At 35.7% G+C, this 20,569-nt stretch overlaps 4 protein-coding genes across 9 annotated transcripts in view; 3 read left to right on the plus strand and 1 right to left on the minus strand.

The window, feature by feature from the left end:
* rgs9bp (regulator of G protein signaling 9 binding protein) overlaps positions 1–7,324 on the plus strand; it is a 42,294-nt gene extending 34,970 nt beyond the window's left edge. For 2 of the 4 annotated variants that reach the window (XM_065289369.2, XM_065289371.2), the window contains 4 exons: positions 1,933–2,001; positions 2,397–4,201; positions 5,111–5,417; positions 6,250–7,324. In XM_065289369.2, the coding sequence (XP_065145441.1) occupies positions 4,112–4,201; positions 5,111–5,417; positions 6,250–6,617 (765 nt within the window). In that variant the 5' untranslated portion in view covers positions 1,933–2,001; positions 2,397–4,111 and the 3' untranslated portion in view covers positions 6,618–7,324. The remainder of the gene's footprint in view (positions 1–1,932; positions 2,002–2,396; positions 4,202–5,110; positions 5,418–6,249) is intronic. The other 2 variants (XM_073812735.1, XM_065289368.2) reach the window with 1 other exon arrangement.
* A 632-nt stretch (positions 7,325–7,956) lies between these two features.
* Positions 7,957–12,128, plus strand: mcur1 (mitochondrial calcium uniporter regulator 1). The gene is made up of 9 exons (XM_065289343.2): positions 7,957–8,416; positions 8,763–8,882; positions 8,995–9,098; positions 9,282–9,383; positions 9,505–9,546; positions 9,687–9,758; positions 10,408–10,461; positions 10,554–10,668; positions 11,267–12,128. Exons 1-9 carry the CDS (start codon positions 8,269–8,271, stop codon positions 11,320–11,322), a joined length of 813 nt encoding a protein of 270 aa, XP_065145415.1. The 5' UTR covers positions 7,957–8,268; the 3' UTR covers positions 11,323–12,128.
* Positions 12,129–12,181: 53 nt separating this feature from the next.
* On the plus strand, positions 12,182–14,744 carry dph2 (diphthamide biosynthesis 2). Of its 3 annotated transcripts, none has more exons than XM_065289340.1 (7): positions 12,182–12,266; positions 12,701–12,875; positions 12,956–13,068; positions 13,155–13,375; positions 13,458–14,141; positions 14,291–14,470; positions 14,587–14,744. In XM_065289340.1, the coding sequence occupies exons 2-7, from the start codon at positions 12,723–12,725 to the stop codon at positions 14,742–14,744; spliced, it is 1,509 nt and encodes a 502-aa protein (XP_065145412.1). In that variant the 5' UTR covers positions 12,182–12,266; positions 12,701–12,722. The 3 variants fall into 3 exon arrangements, with proteins under 3 accessions (XP_065145412.1, XP_065145410.1, XP_065145411.1); XM_065289338.2 differs by having other exon boundaries at positions 12,205–12,383; positions 12,684–12,875; XM_065289339.2 differs by having other exon boundaries at positions 12,206–12,383.
* An 85-nt stretch (positions 14,745–14,829) lies between these two features.
* ncf2 (neutrophil cytosolic factor 2) lies at positions 14,830–19,703 on the minus strand. The gene is made up of 14 exons (XM_065289341.2): positions 19,427–19,703; positions 19,101–19,183; positions 18,851–18,959; positions 18,453–18,587; positions 17,946–18,053; positions 17,758–17,817; positions 17,421–17,464; positions 16,575–16,716; positions 16,384–16,449; positions 16,187–16,288; positions 15,888–16,039; positions 15,678–15,789; positions 15,431–15,539; positions 14,830–15,330 (listed from the first exon to the last, which is right to left on the minus strand). Exons 1-14 carry the CDS (start codon positions 19,652–19,654, stop codon positions 15,248–15,250), a joined length of 1,533 nt encoding a protein of 510 aa, XP_065145413.1. The 5' UTR covers positions 19,655–19,703; the 3' UTR covers positions 14,830–15,247.
* Between the last annotated feature and the right edge of the window lie 866 nt (positions 19,704–20,569).

Genomic DNA, 20,569 nt, shown 5'->3' on the forward strand with positions numbered 1-20,569 from the left:
GCACATATACAGCATATATGCCCATACGACATGTATAACAAAATGGTTTAATTTAACAGCTACTGTTCAGTGATATTTAACAGCGATAGTAGCGCAGATGGTAAAGCGAGTTGTCTAATGATCGGAAGGTTGGGTGTTCGAATCCCAGCAGTGGCACGTGGGATTGCATTTTTTTTTTGTAATCGGAAGGTTGGAGGTTTGAACCTTGCTCCTGCAGGTGCAGACTGTCATTGGTTGGACCTTTATTTATGTTTAATTTATTAGCAGCTACAGATTTTAATAATTTTACCAATATATAGGTTAACATATATGTGCATATATGTACATATATGTACATATAATATAGGAAACCGGCCAATTTTATATATGTCACATATATGTAAAACTTATATCAAAACCTATATTGAAACATATATGTTTATATATGTTTTTTCCATGTGGGATATAAACGTACAAAACACTGTGCAGCATGTATACTTGCTAAACAAGCAGTGGACTCCGACATAATATAGTTTGCGTCCATATAAACTCATAATTACTCCCGCTCGGGTTTGAATGACAGCAGAGAGACTCGCCCACCGTCTCACAGACCACCCCCTCACAGTATTCAGGACAGATGCGGTCGAAAGTGGACAAAAGAGACGGATTTAAATACCAGGTGTAAACGTAATGTGTCTCTCTCGTCCACTAGTGATCCGATCGATGAAAACGCATGTTAATGCCAAGTGTAAACAGCCTCTTTGAGAGAGGTTTTAGATGATAATTCAACAGGAATTAGGAAGCGATTCCCTGTGGATTCAGCCATTTGCTGCTGGCTTCAGGAAATACCTTTTGTCAGGGTTTGGCACCACCTTACAATCCGAAGACCTTAGATTCCTAATCGGTTTTTGCCTTACTAAAAGCTCTGACAGGTAAGATGGGGCTGACGGGCCTTTTGACAGACACCCACATATAGAGTTGCAATAATTAAGTCTTGTAAACACAAACGCTAACAGCTTTTTACAATCAGAAAATGAAAGAACTTTAAAGATGAGGTCCATTGACTTTTTATAGTAGGGAAAAAATACAATGGTAAGTAAACGGGCCCCATCTATAAAGTGGACTACTCCTTTAAGCCTAGTCCCAGACTAACTTAATTGTTAGTATTTTCTTGACCGAAAAAAAAAACCTTGCTCTGACGTATCTTAAAATATATCAGTGCGAGTGTTGTGACTGAAGATGCACACCAGTAATTAAAGCAATTTTAAAAATATCTAAAATATCCTAATTTATCTAAGGCCTAGTCATGGTTTATATAAGATAATCCCTGTCTCGGAAACCGGCCCATTATATTTTAGTCGAGTTGTCAGAACCTTTTGAATTATTTTATGATACACATCATTAAGCAACTTACAACGTGAAAGTATTTTTATTTAAGTAAAATGTTTAGAAATCCATACTTTTTGTGCAGGAGATATTACTATATGGCAGGTTTCATATAGCCGTGAAGTTAAGACTAACTAGCAGTTAGTTAGGACTAATCAGTCTTATTATTTGGATTTAAATTAGAGCAATCTACCTTTCTATGTAACATACTTTAAACAATTATGATCAGTCTTGAAGAGAAAAATTCATGACTAACTTTTAAGACTAGTCTTAGAAGTTTGTGCAACAGGCCACATATAAGGCTTATAGCTAGTCAGGACTAGCCCTTAGTTAAAAGACGTTTAAGCAGTTTTTTTTATAAATATGCCTTAGAAAAATATGTTACTGGTGTGTATCGTAAGACAAATCATAGGCACTGGCATATTTTCAGATCTTTACGTTATCTTACGATCTTTAAGTTATTTTCAGCTCAAACATGTGTTTTAGTCTACAACTAGCCTTAATCCTTGTCTGTGAAACTGCATGAGTTGCTTGTGTTTAAAACGTGTTTTTATTCTTCCTCCATAGACACAATTGCCACAAATTGAAATCAAAGGTCAAGGGTTTGCATAGCCCTAACGAAAAATCACTGAAATGGTAAGTTGATGCTTTATGGGGCGGTTTCCCGGACAGTGATTAGCTTAATCCAGGACTAGGCCTTAGTTTAATTAGTAAATATAACTAGTTTTAACAAACACGCCTTACTTAAAACATTGCCTGTGTGCATTTTGAGGCAACACAAAGGGCACTGGTGTATTTTAAGATATGTCAGTGCAAGTTGTTTTCAGTTTGGACAGCTCTTAAAAATGTTTTAGTCTAGGACTAGTCTAATCCCTGTCCGGGAAACCGCCCCTAAATTATTTTAACTCCATAGCAGAAGTAGCAGATTGTCTCGATTATCCAGTTATATCATAAAATAGATTCATTTATTGATTTTTGAAAGTTATTTAAAAATGGTTGTTTTAAAAAATTTGAACTTTTTATCTTCTCAGTTAAAGGACAATTGATGCAGCAGGAAAACAAGCTGTTCAACAATAATCACACAAGTAAAAAAAGACATCCACTTTTTGACCCATATATCAGGTTAAAGTATTTGATTTGGGTTGAATTACTAATAATCTGTCATATTTACCAGTAAAAAAATAATATGTAAACATTGTATGCGGTTGTAAGTTTTTGAGAAGCAAAACAACATTGTAATGTACTAGTTTTTGTTTCATGTGTAAAATCCCTGTAATTTCAGTGATTTTGGACATTAAGGGGAACATTTTTTTTCAGTATTTTATTGTTACCATACAGTACAACCATAGACTTCATATACCCACCACCTCAGTTTAAAACTAATGGCTTTTTGGAATGACATTAAGTGGGACCTATTATAGTATGTTTAATTGCATTTCTTTTCACATGTGCAGTTTGTTTTTCAAATGAAATAAAATTCATATAATAATTTCTGAACATAGCATTGGATTTGTTTTTAAAAAATTAGTTTTTGACTTGAAACAGTTGCATATTAATCTTAAACTTAGTTTATCCTACCTATTTAGTTTTTTTTCGGGGAGTGTTAGAGTGGGATTCTGTTAGGTGGTCCTCAGAAAAAAATTGGAAGATAAAGTGGTCCTTGGGCTGAAAAAGTTTTAGAAGCACTACTTTAGAGTGTATATACAAAAAACCAAGGCCAGAGGTTATGAAGGGTGTAACAGCAAAACCACAAGGCATTAGTACATTTCACATTTTGGCATATTTGCCAAATATAAATGACCAAACATTAAAAAATATAGTAAAACAGGATTTGCATTCTGAATGGCCTGTATGGTCATGGTTAAGATAGGATAACCAAACCAATTCAGCAAATACATTTCAGGGATTATTTAAATATGCCCCTAATCTAATTTGACCGGAGACAGAGAAGACTAGTGATTGTTTGCCTATATATCCAAACAGAAATGAATGCATATAGAAATATAAACACTTCTTAATTTAAGAAAATGTTCTTGATACATTCAAGATAAAATAAAAATCCTTTTGCTTCAGTAAAGTTATCAATCACTACATGCCTGAGATATGATAACAGATCTTTTTAAAAAAAAATAGAAATTCATACTAAGATTCAAGTTGATGTTTTTTTACAAAAAATCTTGTGAGAAATTAGTCTCTGGACATGTTGGTTAACTGCTGCGAGAACTGTAAATAGTACTGGACCACCTGCTGGCCCTTGGGGTTTGGCCAGAATCTGGCACACTGAGAGAGAGGGAGAGAGAGACAGAGAGAGACCTGGAGGGTCCTGGAGGATGTACTGACACATTCCCAGCCAGATCCCAACATCTCCTCTCAGCAGCATATAATAAGCTTAACTACACACCTTGCTTTGCCTATGTCAGTGCAAAGAGGTCAATCGCTTGGATTATCACACTCGACTTTGACATCACAATCCTCTGCAACTCTCTCTGTTTTTCGGCTCTTTTTTGAAAACAATGTGTACCTTAGCCTCTTTGGACATTTTGGAAATGATTTTTATTTGTATACTGCTATTGTAGATAAATTGATAAATAAACATTGGTCATATGCTTTGACTGTCATCTCAAATATGGATTATAATCTATTTCATCTTTAAAAGTGTGTTAAGGCTAGAGGGTTTAAGGGTTGGCGGTAGCTTTCGGCTCTGGGAACAAGGTTTTATTCTTGTTACCATTTCAAACATTGTTCAATGCCACGATCTAACAACAAGGTTGCAGATGATGGAACATCAGCACGACCACTACAAGAGGAGAAAGCAATGGTGGATTCCCTCATCAAGGTGAGGAGTTTTTACATTACACAGAAACTCTTAATAATATCTGGTTTATTTTTTTATTTTTTTCGTTTTATATAAACAAACCTCCACACCTTTTCAAAAGTTTGTGATGTTATCATTTTATAGCCTAATAGCGGAGCATTAATTGATTATGGAGTAAAATATGTTAAGTGTTAGAAAAGTTGTATTTTTTAAATATTCTCTGCATATGTGTTGTTAGAGATGTTTTCCGTGTGAAAATAGCAATCACAAAATGATGGGATTACATGAACTAGATGATAAATGCTCTGTATGCGGTTTATTTTTTGTCATTTGTTTAGTGTTAGCAAGAAACATATTGGGGTCTAAATTTAGGATGTAGAACTGTGTCCTCATTTCTTTGTATTTACAGGCTGAACATGAAAGCAATTTACAATACTGCGTTACTCAAGCCTTTAGGGTGAAAACGCACTATATCTGAGAAACCATTATCCATGCTTCACTGCTTGAGTATCTTTGGTGGAGGCATGTGCCAATACTTAATTTTTTTATTCTGTTGTCAACAATAACGGTCGCAGCCTGAATGTACCTACTTTCAGCATTAATATATATAGAAATGACAGTTTAAATAGTCGTATATTTCCTTTACATACATTACGAACATACAGTGACAGACTATCAGTATATTAAATCTTTTGAAGCCACATTTATCAAAAGCTCCAGACAGACAGCATGCACTGCAGCATGATCCAAAAGTTTCCAGAGCTTATCCTAAAATAGCTGTCTTAGGACAAGGAGATTATCAGTAATATTTGTCATTCATGCTAATCCTCCATCTAGCCATAATAATGTTTGAAAAGCTATATGTAATTGTCTAACATTATGAAAACAATTGTATAATATCATGTAAAAGGTTGATCTGATCTGACTCAGGTGGTTGCATGTTATCGGCACCTGGCCTCTTGTGTTGGTGGATGCACTGACAGCTCCAGCCTGCGGCGTGATCTTCAGCAAACGCGAGAGCGGGCCCAGACACTTGCACTGTCCTGCCGAAACCACCTCACAGCCCGGCTGAGGGATAAAACATTACCAAATGATGAGAGGAAGGAAACTGAACTGCTATGGGTGGCATTCTCCTCATGCCTGGAGCTCTTACATGCAGACATGTGCAAAGTTTTCACCATGGTCAAGTACTTTTCCCATGCCGGCAAGAGTACCATGGTACAAACAGGCATACAGGGTAAGCAGGTATAACTGAATGAAGTTATGTTAAGACTACAGTGAACCATTTGGTCAACCTCTTGCAATTTATTTGATTTATATGATGTCACTCTTATCAACATGACTAGCTAGCATAGAGCTAAAAGGAATATGAGGAAGCTCAATTGGTAGAGCATTAGCAGTGCAGCAGCTGTTGGTTAAATTTCCAGGGAACACACATACTGATACATGCATTGAATACACTGCAAGTCGCTTTAAAGGTGTCTGCCACATGCATAAAATGTGAATGTAATCTTGACAGTATCAATGTAAATCTCAGATCAAACCTACAAAGCATTATGAGATAGTCAGCCAAAAAAATCATTTCTATGATCATTTAGGCTACTCACCATCACGTCTTTCCAAACCTGTATGACTTCCTTCTCTTGTAGAACACAAAATAAATTTTAAAGACAACACTGGCCCCCTTGCATGGACACAATACCATTGAGACATGTCTCAAAATATCTTCTTTTGTATTCTGCAAACCAGTCATATACAGATTATGAATGACATGAGGGTGTATAAATGTTGATAGAACTTAAAGTTTTGTGTGAACTATCCCTTTAACCCTTGATACACTCTAAAACAATTGGTGCTAAATAGCACTAAAACTAGTATATTAGTTTATAATATAACGTTTTTAAAGTGCTATGTTGCACCTACTGCATGTAAAACCATATATAGCATCACTATAGCACCACGTATGGTTCTACACAGCCCCATTTGACTAAAAATAAGTATGGTTCCCATATGATTATGTGCAAATGAACCAGTGTAATACCAGTGTAATCATTTACTCTTCTAAACAGGGGGAACAACTGAAGTGGCGGCCCGGGCTATGAGTCTGACTGACCTGCAGCAGACTAATAATGACACACCAACTTTCAGCATGGAGTGTCAGGAGCAGAGTCAGCTGGAGCAGGAGATCGCACAGGTGGACCGTACTCTGGAGGACATGGAGCTGAAGGTCAATGTGCTGCGCTGGACAGTGGAAGCACAGGGGCCTCAGTATGCTGACCCTGTCAGTACCGACAGTGCCTCTTTAGCACTGCTGTCAATCAATGAGGAGGCAGCCGAACAATTTTGTGATCGTAGCCAGTTGTTTGTGGCAATGATGCTCTGCGGCGTGGCTGTCTTTGCCGTTTTGTTGTCGGTGTGTGTGGTGTTGCTGGCGTGAAGTGTTATCACCTGTTTGTGCTGTGTAGACAGCTTGGAAACTGGGAATGTTTCACATCAGTGACTGGCCAAACATCAACAGTACACATGGCTGCAAAGGAGTGTCTGTGGAGTGATTTTCTGTTACTCTCAAAAGATCCTGTGGTTATAAGTTTTCTGTTAGAAATAGAGATCATTATAATTAGTTGTATATAAAAAAAAGTCTATGCTATGTCCCTATTCATTAGGGTTAGGTTTAGAGGTTGGGTTAGGGGAAAGAGTTTATACAGTATGAACTCAATGCGTGCGTATGTGTGTAATGTTGTATATGAACACAAGTTTTGTTTATCTAAGTAATGAGCTCCATTGACAGTAAACCCTTTTCATAGGTTATTATGCCATAAATGTAGCTTCAACTGACAACTTCTATATATCTAATGTCTATTGTACTTACAAAAATGCTTCACCAACAGAAGAACCACACAGTGCTTTAATATTTAATGCTTTATTATATGCGTGTCTGTTGTGTTAGCATTTTATGTATTGATTAGGTTTAATAACAGGAGCATTACCATTTTTAATAGTCTACCGCAAAATGTCAGTTCACTTACTTGAAACCAATGGTAATATTTACTTTTACATAATGTCTGATTTCAATTAAAATTGCATATATGAAATATATCAATGTAAAAGGATAAATAAGTAAAATTATATACATAAAAAGGAATATCAAAGATGACACATACTCGTCAGTCTTCATATAAAATCATTCTAAACTCTCTTATTGTCTCTGTAATTCATTATAATTACTGAGTCCTTTTAACTACTTATGATGTAAGTGCTCTGAAAAGTCATCCTGACTTCACTGTTTTTCTCCTTGACAGTGTTGATTTACCAAGTATCTGTTGTTTTGTCAATACTTGTAGTTTGGTGTTTAAGACTCATAATGATCATAATAGGCTACCTGGTGGTTGCTTGTTGCTATGTGTCTTAACTGAATGTTTAGCTTTATTTTTATAAACACTAGATGTTTTCGTTTGTTAACAGGACTATAGAAACACTTTTCCAGTATATTCCTTTCGTTTGTAGAATTAAAAAACATTTAAAGATGTGCTTTTTGGTCGAAGTATATCGCTCTCGCGGTACTTTGATGTCATACGCCGATCGGTCTGCGCAGCTCCGCATAAACTCGAAACGAAAGGCAAATAACATCAAAATACCGCGAGAGCGATTCGAAAGCAAATTCCTTCGTATGATTTCTCACATCGCTCTCGCGGTACTTGACGTCATCTGCCTGTAGGTTCTTGCCGCATGATATCGAACACGTGTACTAGCGCTTTAAAGTGTACGTCTTTACGTCATTGTTTACGCCCATTGTTACAGGAAGTTTGAACTTAGTGATCTGTCAAAACGAAAGGAGAGAGTTTTGAAGAACTGTATGGTTATTATTTAACACAAGGTCGTACGAGTCCAGTTATATTCAATTCCTCTTATTATACCAATAATTGAAAGTAAATAATCAGTGCCTTTGACGTTAAAGGACGAATACAGAGGAGAACTGCAAGATCATGCGGTCAAACCGGCGGGACGCTTCAACCTTTTAAACGGATGGTGACTTATAAAAACAGTGAATTAATTTACAGATTTTGTGCATTGTCTTCATCTTCTACAAAATGACCTCTCTATACAACAAGGGGAAATTTCGCCTTATTTCTGCGTTCGTAAGTGCACTTAACAGAAAAAGGACGTATCATTATTACTTATCAAGTCCTGACACAAAGCTCGATCTGCTTTTGAGAAGTTCAGTAAGGTTGGTCAAAGGTGAGTATGTTGTGCTATAAGAAACTATGAGTGCTATTAGTGCACACTCGTTTAGGTTTACAGTAGCTGTTGGCATATCTTGTTAAGACGTCTTTAATATAGGTTGGGTCACCTTGATTGAACAACTTAGTTAAATGTACTAACCTGTGGCTCACTTAGTATGGCACTGTGATAGCATTCTAAAGGTCAGGACTTTGACACATAATGATGATGAAATATGGCTTGAGGTTGCTTTAGATAAAAGTGTTTACCAAATGCATAAATGTAATGTAAGAGACTTATAAATCAGAATAAGAGTATTTTCTTGCAATCTACTCACTTTTTATCCCCATTGTGTTTGTTTCAGAGTTAAGCACTTCAGTTCAAACTCTGCAGTATGACCAGACAAAATCTGACATCACTAAGTCTCGCAACAGGAAGTTATTTTTTGACACTCATGCAATGGTTCAACTACTGGAGGACAGCGGTCAGGTTTTTCCTATGTTTCTATATGTATAGAATTTATTTATGCCATATTTGACATGATTTTAGGAATTTAATTTAAAGAATCATGAAGATGCTCTGTTACCTCCTCTCAGGTTTCACAACCCAGCAGGCCGAGGTCATTGTCAGGACGATGGTGAATATCACAAATTCCAATATGGATGTCATGTACAGTGACATGGCTACCAAGATACAGCAAGTGAGTTCTTGACCATGACCCTCACCTATAGCTTATGCGAAGTGAACCAAAACTGTGACAAGGTGTTACATAAACCTTGTACAGTATATCATAACTTATGCATAGTATTGAGTAAATTATTACTTAATTTTCCTCACTAGAGCCCAGGTAAGACAGTTATAAGTCATTTCTTTTATTTTACAGGAGATCATGTTACAGAAGGTTATGTCTCATATTGCTGCATTAAAAAAGGACATGATCATTCTGGAGCGGAGTGAATTCTCAGCATTACTGGCAGATAATGATGTGAGAACTATTTTGTTACTATGTACTTTTTATGTAAAGAAGAGGTAATTATTTGGCTATGTATGTATCACCTTAAGGGATGAATCCTTATGTGCACTCTTTCTTATGATTTTTTTTACAGAAAATCAAGGTTGAGCTTTTAGAGTTAAAGACACAGCTTGTTGTAAGTATATGCTCATAGGAAAATGCAAAGTTTCACCCTTGGCTTTTTAATGCACATTACAATGATGCACACTACTGCTAAATATACATTTGTGTTGGATGACTGGATGCTGTAGTCATTATAGTATTTTTGTTCTGCAGGATGTGATGAACAAAAGGCGTTCAGACATTATTTTGGATCTGAATATAGAAAAAAGTCGAGTGAAGGAAATGGTAAGTACAGCAAAATCAAAGTGCCACAAGAAAACCAGCTTGTGAAGCTTTGCTCATTCTCTGAAACTAAAAATAATTGTATGATGTTATTTTCTCTGCTGAGTGGTTTAAAGCAAGCATGCCGCACAAGCCCTGAAAAGTGAATCCAAAACGTCTCGATCGCCCCCCCATGTGACTGGTCCCAGTATAGGTCATAAACCCCGCCTCCCCATGTTATTCAATGGGACTTGAGACCAACTAAAAAAATTAATTACACTTCAATTATCTTTTTTCCGAACCTAGTTTCTGTCATTTATTGTAGTTTTTATCACGCTGATGCAAATTCAAATGTTTGTTTTTAAAATAAGTTTGTGTTTAGTTAGTTATTTAATTATATAAAACGGTGGTGTCACGTCATGATTGACAGCTGTGATATCGTGTGATATGCGCATTCTGCGAGGGCGGGGTTTTGATTTCGCGGGTTTACTTCCTGCTCACTACTGCGCATGACTGGTCCCGAAATCGCTACTGCGCAGACTCAGCGCCATATCGGGACTCTGGCGGCTTCACTTTTCATCAATGAGAGGGAGCGAACAGGCGTCGTCCATCTTTTTTTACAGTCTGTGGTTTAAAGTTGACAATTAACCAAAATGTGTTGCTCTTGGTCCAGACTGCAGATTTTGAAAGAAAGCTTATTGGGACTAAGAATGAATTGCTTGAAATGGTAAGTAATTTATCAAAAAAGGCTTTAGGTGATCTGGATAGTATTATCTTTTTTGTATTGAGTTTTTTTTTAACTGAAATTTCCTTCTATAGCATTCCGAGCAGGATCGCCATGTGACACAGACAAACATGAAAATCGATACAGAGGTGGCTGGCCTGAAGACTTTGCTTGAGGCACATAAACTGGATTCCATCAAATATCTTGCAGGTAAAATGTCAACATTTGCTTTTTATCCGATTCCATAATACAAAATGAATACACATTCCCCTAATACAAAATAATGAGATTTGCATTCGTCAGAATTTGCCAGATTTGCAAAGTTAATTTCTGAGTGGATTTGCTTAACTTCAAAACAAAAAACACATTTTGCTGCTATTGCAAGAACTTTCATTGGATACCAGACATTACATCTGTGTTATTTCTCAGGTTGTTTTCCAGACCTCACAAACATGGAATAAAGGAACAAAATTAATATTGAGTTTAATTATGTAATAACAGTATTACACTTAAGTAACAAAAACATTATTTGAATATATAAACTTTTCGAGAGGAGCATGTTAATGTACAAATCAACACTTGAGTTAATATATGTACTGTAAACTGCTGCTTACATCTTGCGACATTCAAACCAAAGATGTTTACCTTTTTTAAGGATTACATTAACATGTAAATAACTGAATTATTTATTAAATGCTGTGCCATGAAACTACACATACATACATACATATGATATAGGTCAAGAAAATCTAAAAAGAGTTAATATATATTTATTTGAATTCATGATTTATTTTTGTACTTTTTCTAGGTTCAATATTCACATGTCTCACAGTGGTTCTTGGATTCTATCGAATTTGGATGTGAATCTCAGGGGACTTTCTTTTCAAGAAAATTTCTTATCAGCTTTAGGTCATTGAAAGTGCTGTGGCATTCACAGACATCCAATGGGAGCAATTTTACTGCTTATTTATGTTTATTCTATTGGGAAACTAAACATTTTTAAATACCTAGGTCAGAAGTAAAGCATTTTTGCATCAAGGTCTTTGAGTTCACGTCTGATACAATCATACTGTATATACAGTATATAAATATATTCTACATTCAAAAATTCTTTGACCAAAACAATTTTTTGTCATTTTACAAAAAACCTTTAAAACAATTCATTTTTATCTTTAAAAAAATGCAGTATAATACACCGCATGTTATTAGATAAAATGGCAAAAGTCATTTAAGGATCATGAGACATTTTTTGTCCTACTTCTGGGAGCAGTACACCTGTTGTCAACTGTATATGCCTACAAAGCTTGAAAAAATGAGTAGTGCCTGATTCCTATGAGACTTCAATTGCACTGTTTCTGTGTGTCATGTTATTGTTGTATAATGTTGTTTGTCATATTCCTGTATCTGCTATTGGGAACAAGTAGCAATGCCATGACTGAGTTAAATTCCCAAATAACACATGCACACTGAGATGAAACATGAAATTCAATCCTTTGCATAAAAACATTAAATGCTCTTTTACTGAGAATTTATACGCACAAGATGTACAAGAATATTTATGTATTTGTATAATATGTGATATTAAAAGACTAAATATTATAGAAAGTAAATATGATGAATGTATTATTATGTCATTGAGATCAATAAACTGAACAATACTTTGTTTTGGATATGTTGAGTATTTTATTGCTGATAGTCTTCTGTACACTAGAGGGCAGTATGAAGTTATACGTGTATTAGAGACGTGTGAATGAAGAAGACGCTAATGTTCAGAAACTTCACGTGGAAACTGACAAGAGAGTATACATGTGTGTTTTGCTACGTTACTTTGTATTTTGTTCGATTAATATGACATTTTGGTGTACAAGAAACCATTTTAGCCGTTTCGAGCAATATATGTGTTGTACGATTTGACGTTTTTTATGGTAAGTGCAATGTGATCTCTTTGACTGTGCAAATCATTACAACATTTGTCTCTCATTTTGTTATTATCTGCAAAAATGTTAACTACTTTTACTTAATGTCATCGTATATCAAGTAATAATATTATTTTTATATTGTATTGAAACGTTTGCATTCCCAACCGGGCAAGTAATTCAGTAGCGTTGTGAAATCCTGTTTGCATGCTGGGCTTTTAAAAACGGGGTTTTTATGATTTAAAAATAAAATGTATACTTATATTCTGTATGTTCTTTGCTACTGATAGCCTACTAACCTAATTATAGCTGTTTTTTATATCTAGAGTACATGACATCCGAGAGAAGATGACTGATGCTTTTTGCAGCAATAGTGAGGCGGTTCTTCAACGCACTGTCAATGTGTCCACCACTACAACAGACAGCCAAGCAAAAAATTTGATTGAGCTGTATCAGATAAATGAGACGTGTCATTTTATCACAAGCAATCAGTTCAAAAAGGCAAGACATCTCTAGAAATCAAGTTTACTCACACATTTAAAGATCATAGCTATCAATATCTCATGATTTATTCATCACAGGTAGCCCTACAGTTTCCAGATGAGCTCCTGTCTGATGCTGTCCAAATCTCTGCCGAAATAGAGAAAGAAACCAAAGCAAAGACGTTTATTTTAGGAGATACGTCCTATGGCAGGTAATAACCTCAGTGTTTTAGCTTTATATTTTGTTTTTTATGTGAAACCAGAAGTTTTATACTGGACCATTTGCTTTGCTTTTCAGCTGTTGTGTGGATGAAGTAGCAGCAGAACATGTACGAGCAGACTGTATAGTGCATTATGGGCCATCATGCCTTAGCCCATGCCAAAGACTACCTCTTCTGTATGTGTTCGGAAAGAGACCTATTGATGTCCAGCAATGTGCAGCCGCCTTCAAAGAGCTTTACCCTGACTGCCAAAGTCATGTATTCATCCTTTATGATGTCACTTACACACATGCTATAGGTAACTGTTACTGTCCTCATGCTTTTAAATATTCTTCAGTGAAGTTATAATCCTAAACTTAAATGATTTCCTTTCTCCTTAGCTGATTTCAGGGAGATTTTGTGTGATGTCTACCCCAATGTTGTGGTCTCTCTTCTAAAAGTGGATCATTCCCATGGTGCTAACCTGATACACGACAGCTGTGTGATCAGTGATCACTCGGATTCACAGGATGATAGAGTAATATTTAAATTTGGTAGACAGTTTTGTGTAAAAGAGGGACTGAGGATTGATGATTACAGTATGTTCTACGTTGGCCAGGAAGGGCCGACTCTTACAAACTTTATGATGACTTGGAACCATTGTTCCTTCAGCTCATTTGATCCAGTAACGTGCGCAGGCCGAGTTGAATCTGTTAATATCAATAAGGCACTAATGAAACGTTATTATGCAGTAGAGCGTGCCAAAGATGCCAGTGTGGTGGGAATTTTGGTGGGCACGCTTGGTGTCGCCAACTACCTGACCATCATTGAACAGCTAAAGGACATCATTCACAAAGCAGGCAAAAAGAGCTACATGTTTGCCATGGGAAAGATCAATGTCCCCAAGCTAGCCAACTTCTTGGAGATCGATGTCTACGTGCTAGTTGCCTGCCCAGAAAACTCGCTGCTGGATTCAAGTGAATTTTATAGACCTGTGGTGACGCCTTTTGAGATGGAGCTGGCGTGCAATAGGCACAGAGAATGGACTGGAGAATATGTCACTGATTTCAGAGATTTACTGCCTGGTATGTGTGTCATTCACTGCATGATTTCTTTCATGCATGCATATTTTTATGTATTTCTTAAAGTAGAACACTTTATAATGTAAGATTAATCATAAATGTCCTATCATATAGTATTGTTCTGGTAATCTAATTCAAAATATATTTTGCAGGTGGAAGCAGTCATGTTGGTTTACCCGAACCAAATCAGTCTAACAATGAGGAGGAGACCACTGATGTCTCACTTATCACTGGAGCTTTGCGGACCTCTGGTTTAACCAGTTGCACTTTACAGTCGTCCTCACTTGTCCCCAGGAACCAAACCCTCACCGTGGCTAATACTAATACCGCAGGTAGTTAGCTGCAATCTGTATTGAACTAGTTTCTGTACTCATTCCTCCACTTGCACAACCACTGAACTTTAAACCTTTTGTAGACATAATATAACCATGATTTTTTTATTTTGCAGCATCATTTTTGGCTGGCCGTAGTTGGCAGGGACTGGAGCCCATGCTGGGACAGACACCAGTGGTGAAAGCTGTGAAAGGACGGAGAGGCATTGCAATTGCTTATGAGGAAGAGGGAGGGAGCGATAAGGACTCTTCAACAGCACCCCTTCAGCAATAATACAACCATATAATATTGGATTAACAGTACAGGACTACATACATCTCACTTATGACATAATGCTATGAAAATGTGCATTACTTAATTCAAGAAAATAAATCTTTTATTATAACACTTGCTTTTTTATACGAAGTATACTCTTTTTAAATACTGATAAAGACAAGTTGCATTATTTTATCTCTGATATCATCAGTATGATAACCGAGAAGATTAACATTTGGCAGACAGTTTTATTCACAGCGACTTACAATTATAATATACAATACATTTTATCAGTATGTGTGCTCTGTGAAAAATGAACTCTTGACCTTTTGTGCTGTCAATGCTTTACTAGCTGAGTACAGGAATACAAAGAGATAGAATATGATAATGGTTAATAATGTCAATATTAATATAATGGTTAGTCCTTGAAATAATGATAATTTATTCCAAATATACGGCAAATGTAAACATAACACGTTTAACTTTACGCATTGATTGCTGAATGTTGATTTCCATTGTTGTTACCCATTAAGGGATTTAACAAATGATGCTGGGAATATGCCAATCTTTCCACTGCATTGACCCTCAAGCCACTCGTCATTGACTGAAAATGAGAAGTTAGAAAATCATCTCAAGAATGATTTTAATTTCATATTTTGAATTTTTCTTTATGCGTTTTAGTGAATTAAATATTTTGTTCCTACCTTTTGAAAGAACCGTGATAACATTTCCCGCTTTAAAATCCAGATCTTCCGGGGTGGAAGTTTTATAAGAGTAAAGAGCAACCACTTTCTCGTGAGACACGCTTTTTCCCTTAAAAATTGAAAGCAGATTTAGAAAGAAAACGGTGAGGTTTGGGTTACTGGTAAAGTTGCACACTTGTTTCACTGGTCAGTCAACAACATATATTTTGTCCTGTGTGAAAGTGGCTGGGTAAAGCTTTTGTTTTACCTCAGTAACAGAACACCACAATGTTAGATTTCCATCCTTCACACTGTCCCATACAGCCCCCATTACTGAATCCTCAATAATAGTTTTTTCCTTTGAATCTTCCTCCGCATACCTGAACAGCACATCACAACAAATTTACCATGAGGCACCTATAATGAGTGTTTTTCTTTAAATGTTGCATCTGTGATGTCATATGACTGGTTTCATTACTGTAAGGTTAATGCTGATGGAGGCAGCTGTAGTTTAGAGCTTATCTTCTGAAGAATGAATCCATATGGTTGACCATGTGCAATACTGATGGCAATGGTGAACTGAAAGTGCACTTTCACAATGCACGCTTTGAGTTCCTCACTGTTTTTAGTCTATTTGGGATAAAGTAGATTATGATAAACTACCCATGAATTCTTCTATACGATTCATATCTAATAGTACTTCAGACATGCATAAATACTGTTTGATATAAAACCGTTATATTAGTTCATTAAATGAGTATGTTGTGAATACCGAACCTCTGCTTTCACAGCCTTCACGCCTTCTTTGCCCACTGGTCGACTAGGTGGTGCTCTTCTGGGTGGAGCTGGTATATCATCATTTTCATTTATTTGTTCAATCTAAAGACAAAAAACAATGACAAAAACATTCACTAAATGTGAGAGGGGCCTAATCCTTGTTTTGGGATTAAAACATTGGTTCAAAAGAAAATTACCTGCATTGGTTTTGATGTCATGGTTATATCCAAGGGTTCTAGAAAATTATAAGGTACGAGACCTCGCTAGAAATAAGCCGAAAAACAATATAAAGGAATAGAGACAATTATTTAGACCAAACATAAACACAGTGAAAAATCTAAGAGATTATTTTTTGGTTTTGTATAACTGAACATACGCCAAAAACTACCTTCTCGTTGAAAACAACAGATGCCCAGTTATCAGCTCCTTTTTGAAGAACAAAAACGATGTTGCCAGGCAACACGGCCAATTCTTCTTTGGTCGCAGGAACAAACTCGTAGAGAACAGTGTGTGGCTCGCCTTCAAGTGCCCTGTTGAGTACAGCTTACATTTATAAGACACACTGATAAGTACAAACACATTACATTAATAAACAACCTTGCAAATAATAGTTGAGATTAGATTCTAAGTTTGGCCTTAAAAACAACACAAAACCTCACAATAATTAAAAATGCATTAAGGTTCTAGACCGGGGTGCCCCAACTTTTTCCTACCGAGGACCAAAAATCAAACATATTAATATTTAAAAAATAAGCAAACATTACTCTGTTTATGTAGAACTAATGCAGTTTTATTTTCAAAGGTAGCTGTTGTAAAAAAAGAAATAATTTTGCCAATCATTTTTACATTTCCGTTTGTCTGTGTGCCTCTGCTTCAACCTCTCAATTATTAGCATATAGTACCCGAGTTTGTTGAGTTTCGTGATGCATGCTATACACCTTTAAGTATGCATGTACATTAGAAAAAAAATATTTACTTTAATTCCTTGCATTTAATTTTAATCTTTTGTTTAATTAGAAATATGAACATCTGCGTCAATGACATTTATCCTTTTTACTTATCTCACATGGTCATTGCGGGCTAACTTTGGCCTGTGGGCCCTAGTTTGGGCACCTCTGTTTCAGACCATTACAGTTGTAGCTTAACCAGTAGAGCATTGAATTGGCAGTGCAAAAGTTGTGGGTTTAATTCCCAGAGATAACATTTATAATTTCCGAATTTTTAGAAATTTTACCTTAGTACTTCTGGCACCTTTGGTGTTGATGGAACATCATCAACCTAATTTGGTAAAACGTCACAATAAGGTTGTTATTGTATTTGTTAACATTATTTTATGCGTTAGCCAACGTACAGCATTTATAGTTTATTAGCCTATGTTGATTTTAGCATTTACTAATTCATTCTTAAAATCAAAAGTTGTAACTGTTAACATTAGTTAAAACACAATAAACTAACATGAACAAAGGTTAATAAATGCTGAAATATTGCTCATTATTAGTTTAAAGCATTTCCTATTGTGAATTTTAATAATTCTTTCTTCTTGCTACAGTATGTTAACTTTTATTACTTACTTGAGGCTGCAGTGGGGCAAACCCAGAAAACTGATCAGCAGGTACAACAGAAGACACAACCTGTAAGATAAAACACCAGTTTTAATCATCTACTTTTTCAGCCAAGTGCAAAACAAATATCTATTCAGTATCTGGACATCGCACTTATTAATTTATGCACATTAGTGAGGTAATGGGAAGGTAGTTACTTTGGCTTTTCCAAGGTAGTCCTTTTTCTCTAGTTCTGCTACATAGTGCTTATTGGGTTTGAACAGCAGTCCTGCTCGAATTTCTACCAGTGGATAAATCTTCTGCTTCTGTAAAGTGTAAAGGACAACATTTACAAATGACATTGTGGCAGCAATTCTGAAACATCTGTGCAACCAGACAAAAGCAAGCAATATTTGTAAAAATAAAAACAATGACACATTCACACTAATAGAGGGGTGAGTCAAAACATTTGGTAAATGTTGTCATTCCACAATTTACACAACTTCCCATAACATTTAACCAGAGCTAGCTAGTGATTATGCAATCAAATGTAACTGATTAAAAGTGCTTCCCACGTCCTCTTTTACTTCGACTTACACTAGAAAAACACATGATTACATTTTTAAACATGTAAAGTATAATGCAACATGTTTCTCCTATGATTTCTTTTTCTTAGATAGAATTTTTATAGTTGATCTGATGCATTTATCAACAGTTATGCAGACCAGTATGGCTTCCAGAGCATTGTCAATATGGTTGAACTTGGCCTCTGCTCTGAGAGTCAGTGCAGTAAGAAGGTTCTCTTGAGCTTTCTCCCATTTTCCCGTCTGGGCGTGTATCAATCCCATGTTATAAAGAACCTAAAGGCAGAGCGGAAGATTCTTAAAGAACTGCAGTACTATTATCATCTTAGCATTTAGACACTTTTCAGCTTTTACAAGGAACAATCAGACTTGTGCATTATTTTTAAATATTTTATGATTTTCAGATTACTACAGTACATATTAGTTCATACAAATAAACAATACTTTTCTCAAATAAGCAAATAAATACAAACAAAATTAAAAAAAAAAAAATGTTCAGCCCATAACACATTTTATGCATTGCATGTGACTGATCATACCTCACATGCATATAGTTTATATGTCAGCCCCAGGGGTTTATAGTCTATTAGTTGATTTCCTCTTAACTGTTTGAATGCCTGTTGAAAATCTAGAAGAGACTCTTCAAACCTGGAGATACAATTATGTACACATTAATAGTGTCAGAATATTGTGTTCATCCCCAAGATTCTCATTCAAAACACCAAAATGTTTTGTCCAACAAAATGTTGAGTAAATGTAACAACTTTTGAAAAGATGGTAAGGCCTTACTTTTCCTTTTTGTAGAAAGTAACTCCCCTCTGAAAGAAGGCCACAGCCAGGTGCCCATCTTTGCCTATACTTCTATCAAACGCCTTCAGATGTGTAACAGAAAAAAATTCCACAAAGAGTGAAACTACTTTTACTTCCCTTTTGCAATGACATGACATTTAAAATAGTTATTCTTCACAAAACAAACAATACAAATCTACAATAATCTTCATCATATTAAATATTTCTTAAAACACCAGGGATAACAGGTATAATAGTCATTTTAAATGACTTCATAATTAAGGTATAATAGTCATTTTAAGTTATAATTTAATTTTAAAAGTCACCTTTTCAGCCTCATCTAACTCATCGTTGTTTAAATAAAGACAGCCAATGTTGTAGTTGATTTTAGATGTTTTTTCTTCGATGTTGAGGAATATCCTGAGAGCAGAGTCAGTGTCTCTCTGCTCCACACAAGCAACAGCCTCGTCCCACTGACGCAGAGTGCTAACAAATGACATGATGCTTCCTCGGATGACTGCTTCCAAATGAAAACTCTTCTCTGAACACACCATAAATCATGTGAAACTCTACACATAGAACAAAACCAGCCCCTGCGCTGACAGAAAGGAAGTGCTCTGTACTTAGATAGTCCCCTTTGCTTCTATATTTGCTGTTTCGTGACTTGGTGGTTGAGTAAGTTCACTTTTTCAGCGTTAGGGCATTGATGAGACATAGACATGTTACTGGGCCTTATTTAATACATGCATTTCATCTACACAAACATAATAAGAGTCTATTATAAGATGTTTATGTTTGTATTGCATTTTTTTTTATTCATTGTGTTAGCCAATTCTCTTTATTGTTATCATCAGCATAATCATATAAGGAGAGCGGCGTAAAACTAACGTTTTTTACTTTGGCTTTATCATAAAAAAGAGTTAGATTAATCATGTTTTTACATAATCAACATACACATCTCTGCTAAAAATGAACACTCAAAGTTTGTTTGTGGAACCTACCGTTCTCATACAATTACACAGAAAGTGACAGAAGTGCAAGTGTTACAACTTACCCCATAGGTGGGGTTAATTGTACCAAACAGAAGGTTTTATAGTTTATAGTTGTTAACTTCTTAAAAAGGCTATGATTGTAGTAGTACTTTCGTGACATTTGAGAACATCCAAATTGTTAGTCAAGAGTTTTTAAATTACCCTAACATCCCACCAACTAGCTAGAGATATTTGTAACATTTATAGTAAATGTTTTGGAAATACAATAATGCTAAAGTATCTTATTTTGAATTTAAACACCATTTTTAACAGCATCTTAAAGGTGCAGTGTGTAAATTTTAGTGGCATCAAGTGGTGAGGTTGCGAATTGCAACCAATGGCTCAGTTCACTGCTCATTCCTCGCTTTTGAAACGCAAAGAGAAGCTACGGTAGCCACATTTTTATAAACATAAAACATATCATCTTCGGAGAAAACT

Source organism: Paramisgurnus dabryanus, chromosome 2 (assembly GCF_030506205.2).
Source record: "Paramisgurnus dabryanus chromosome 2, PD_genome_1.1, whole genome shotgun sequence".
Lineage (NCBI taxonomy): Eukaryota > Metazoa > Chordata > Actinopteri > Cypriniformes > Cobitidae > Paramisgurnus > Paramisgurnus dabryanus.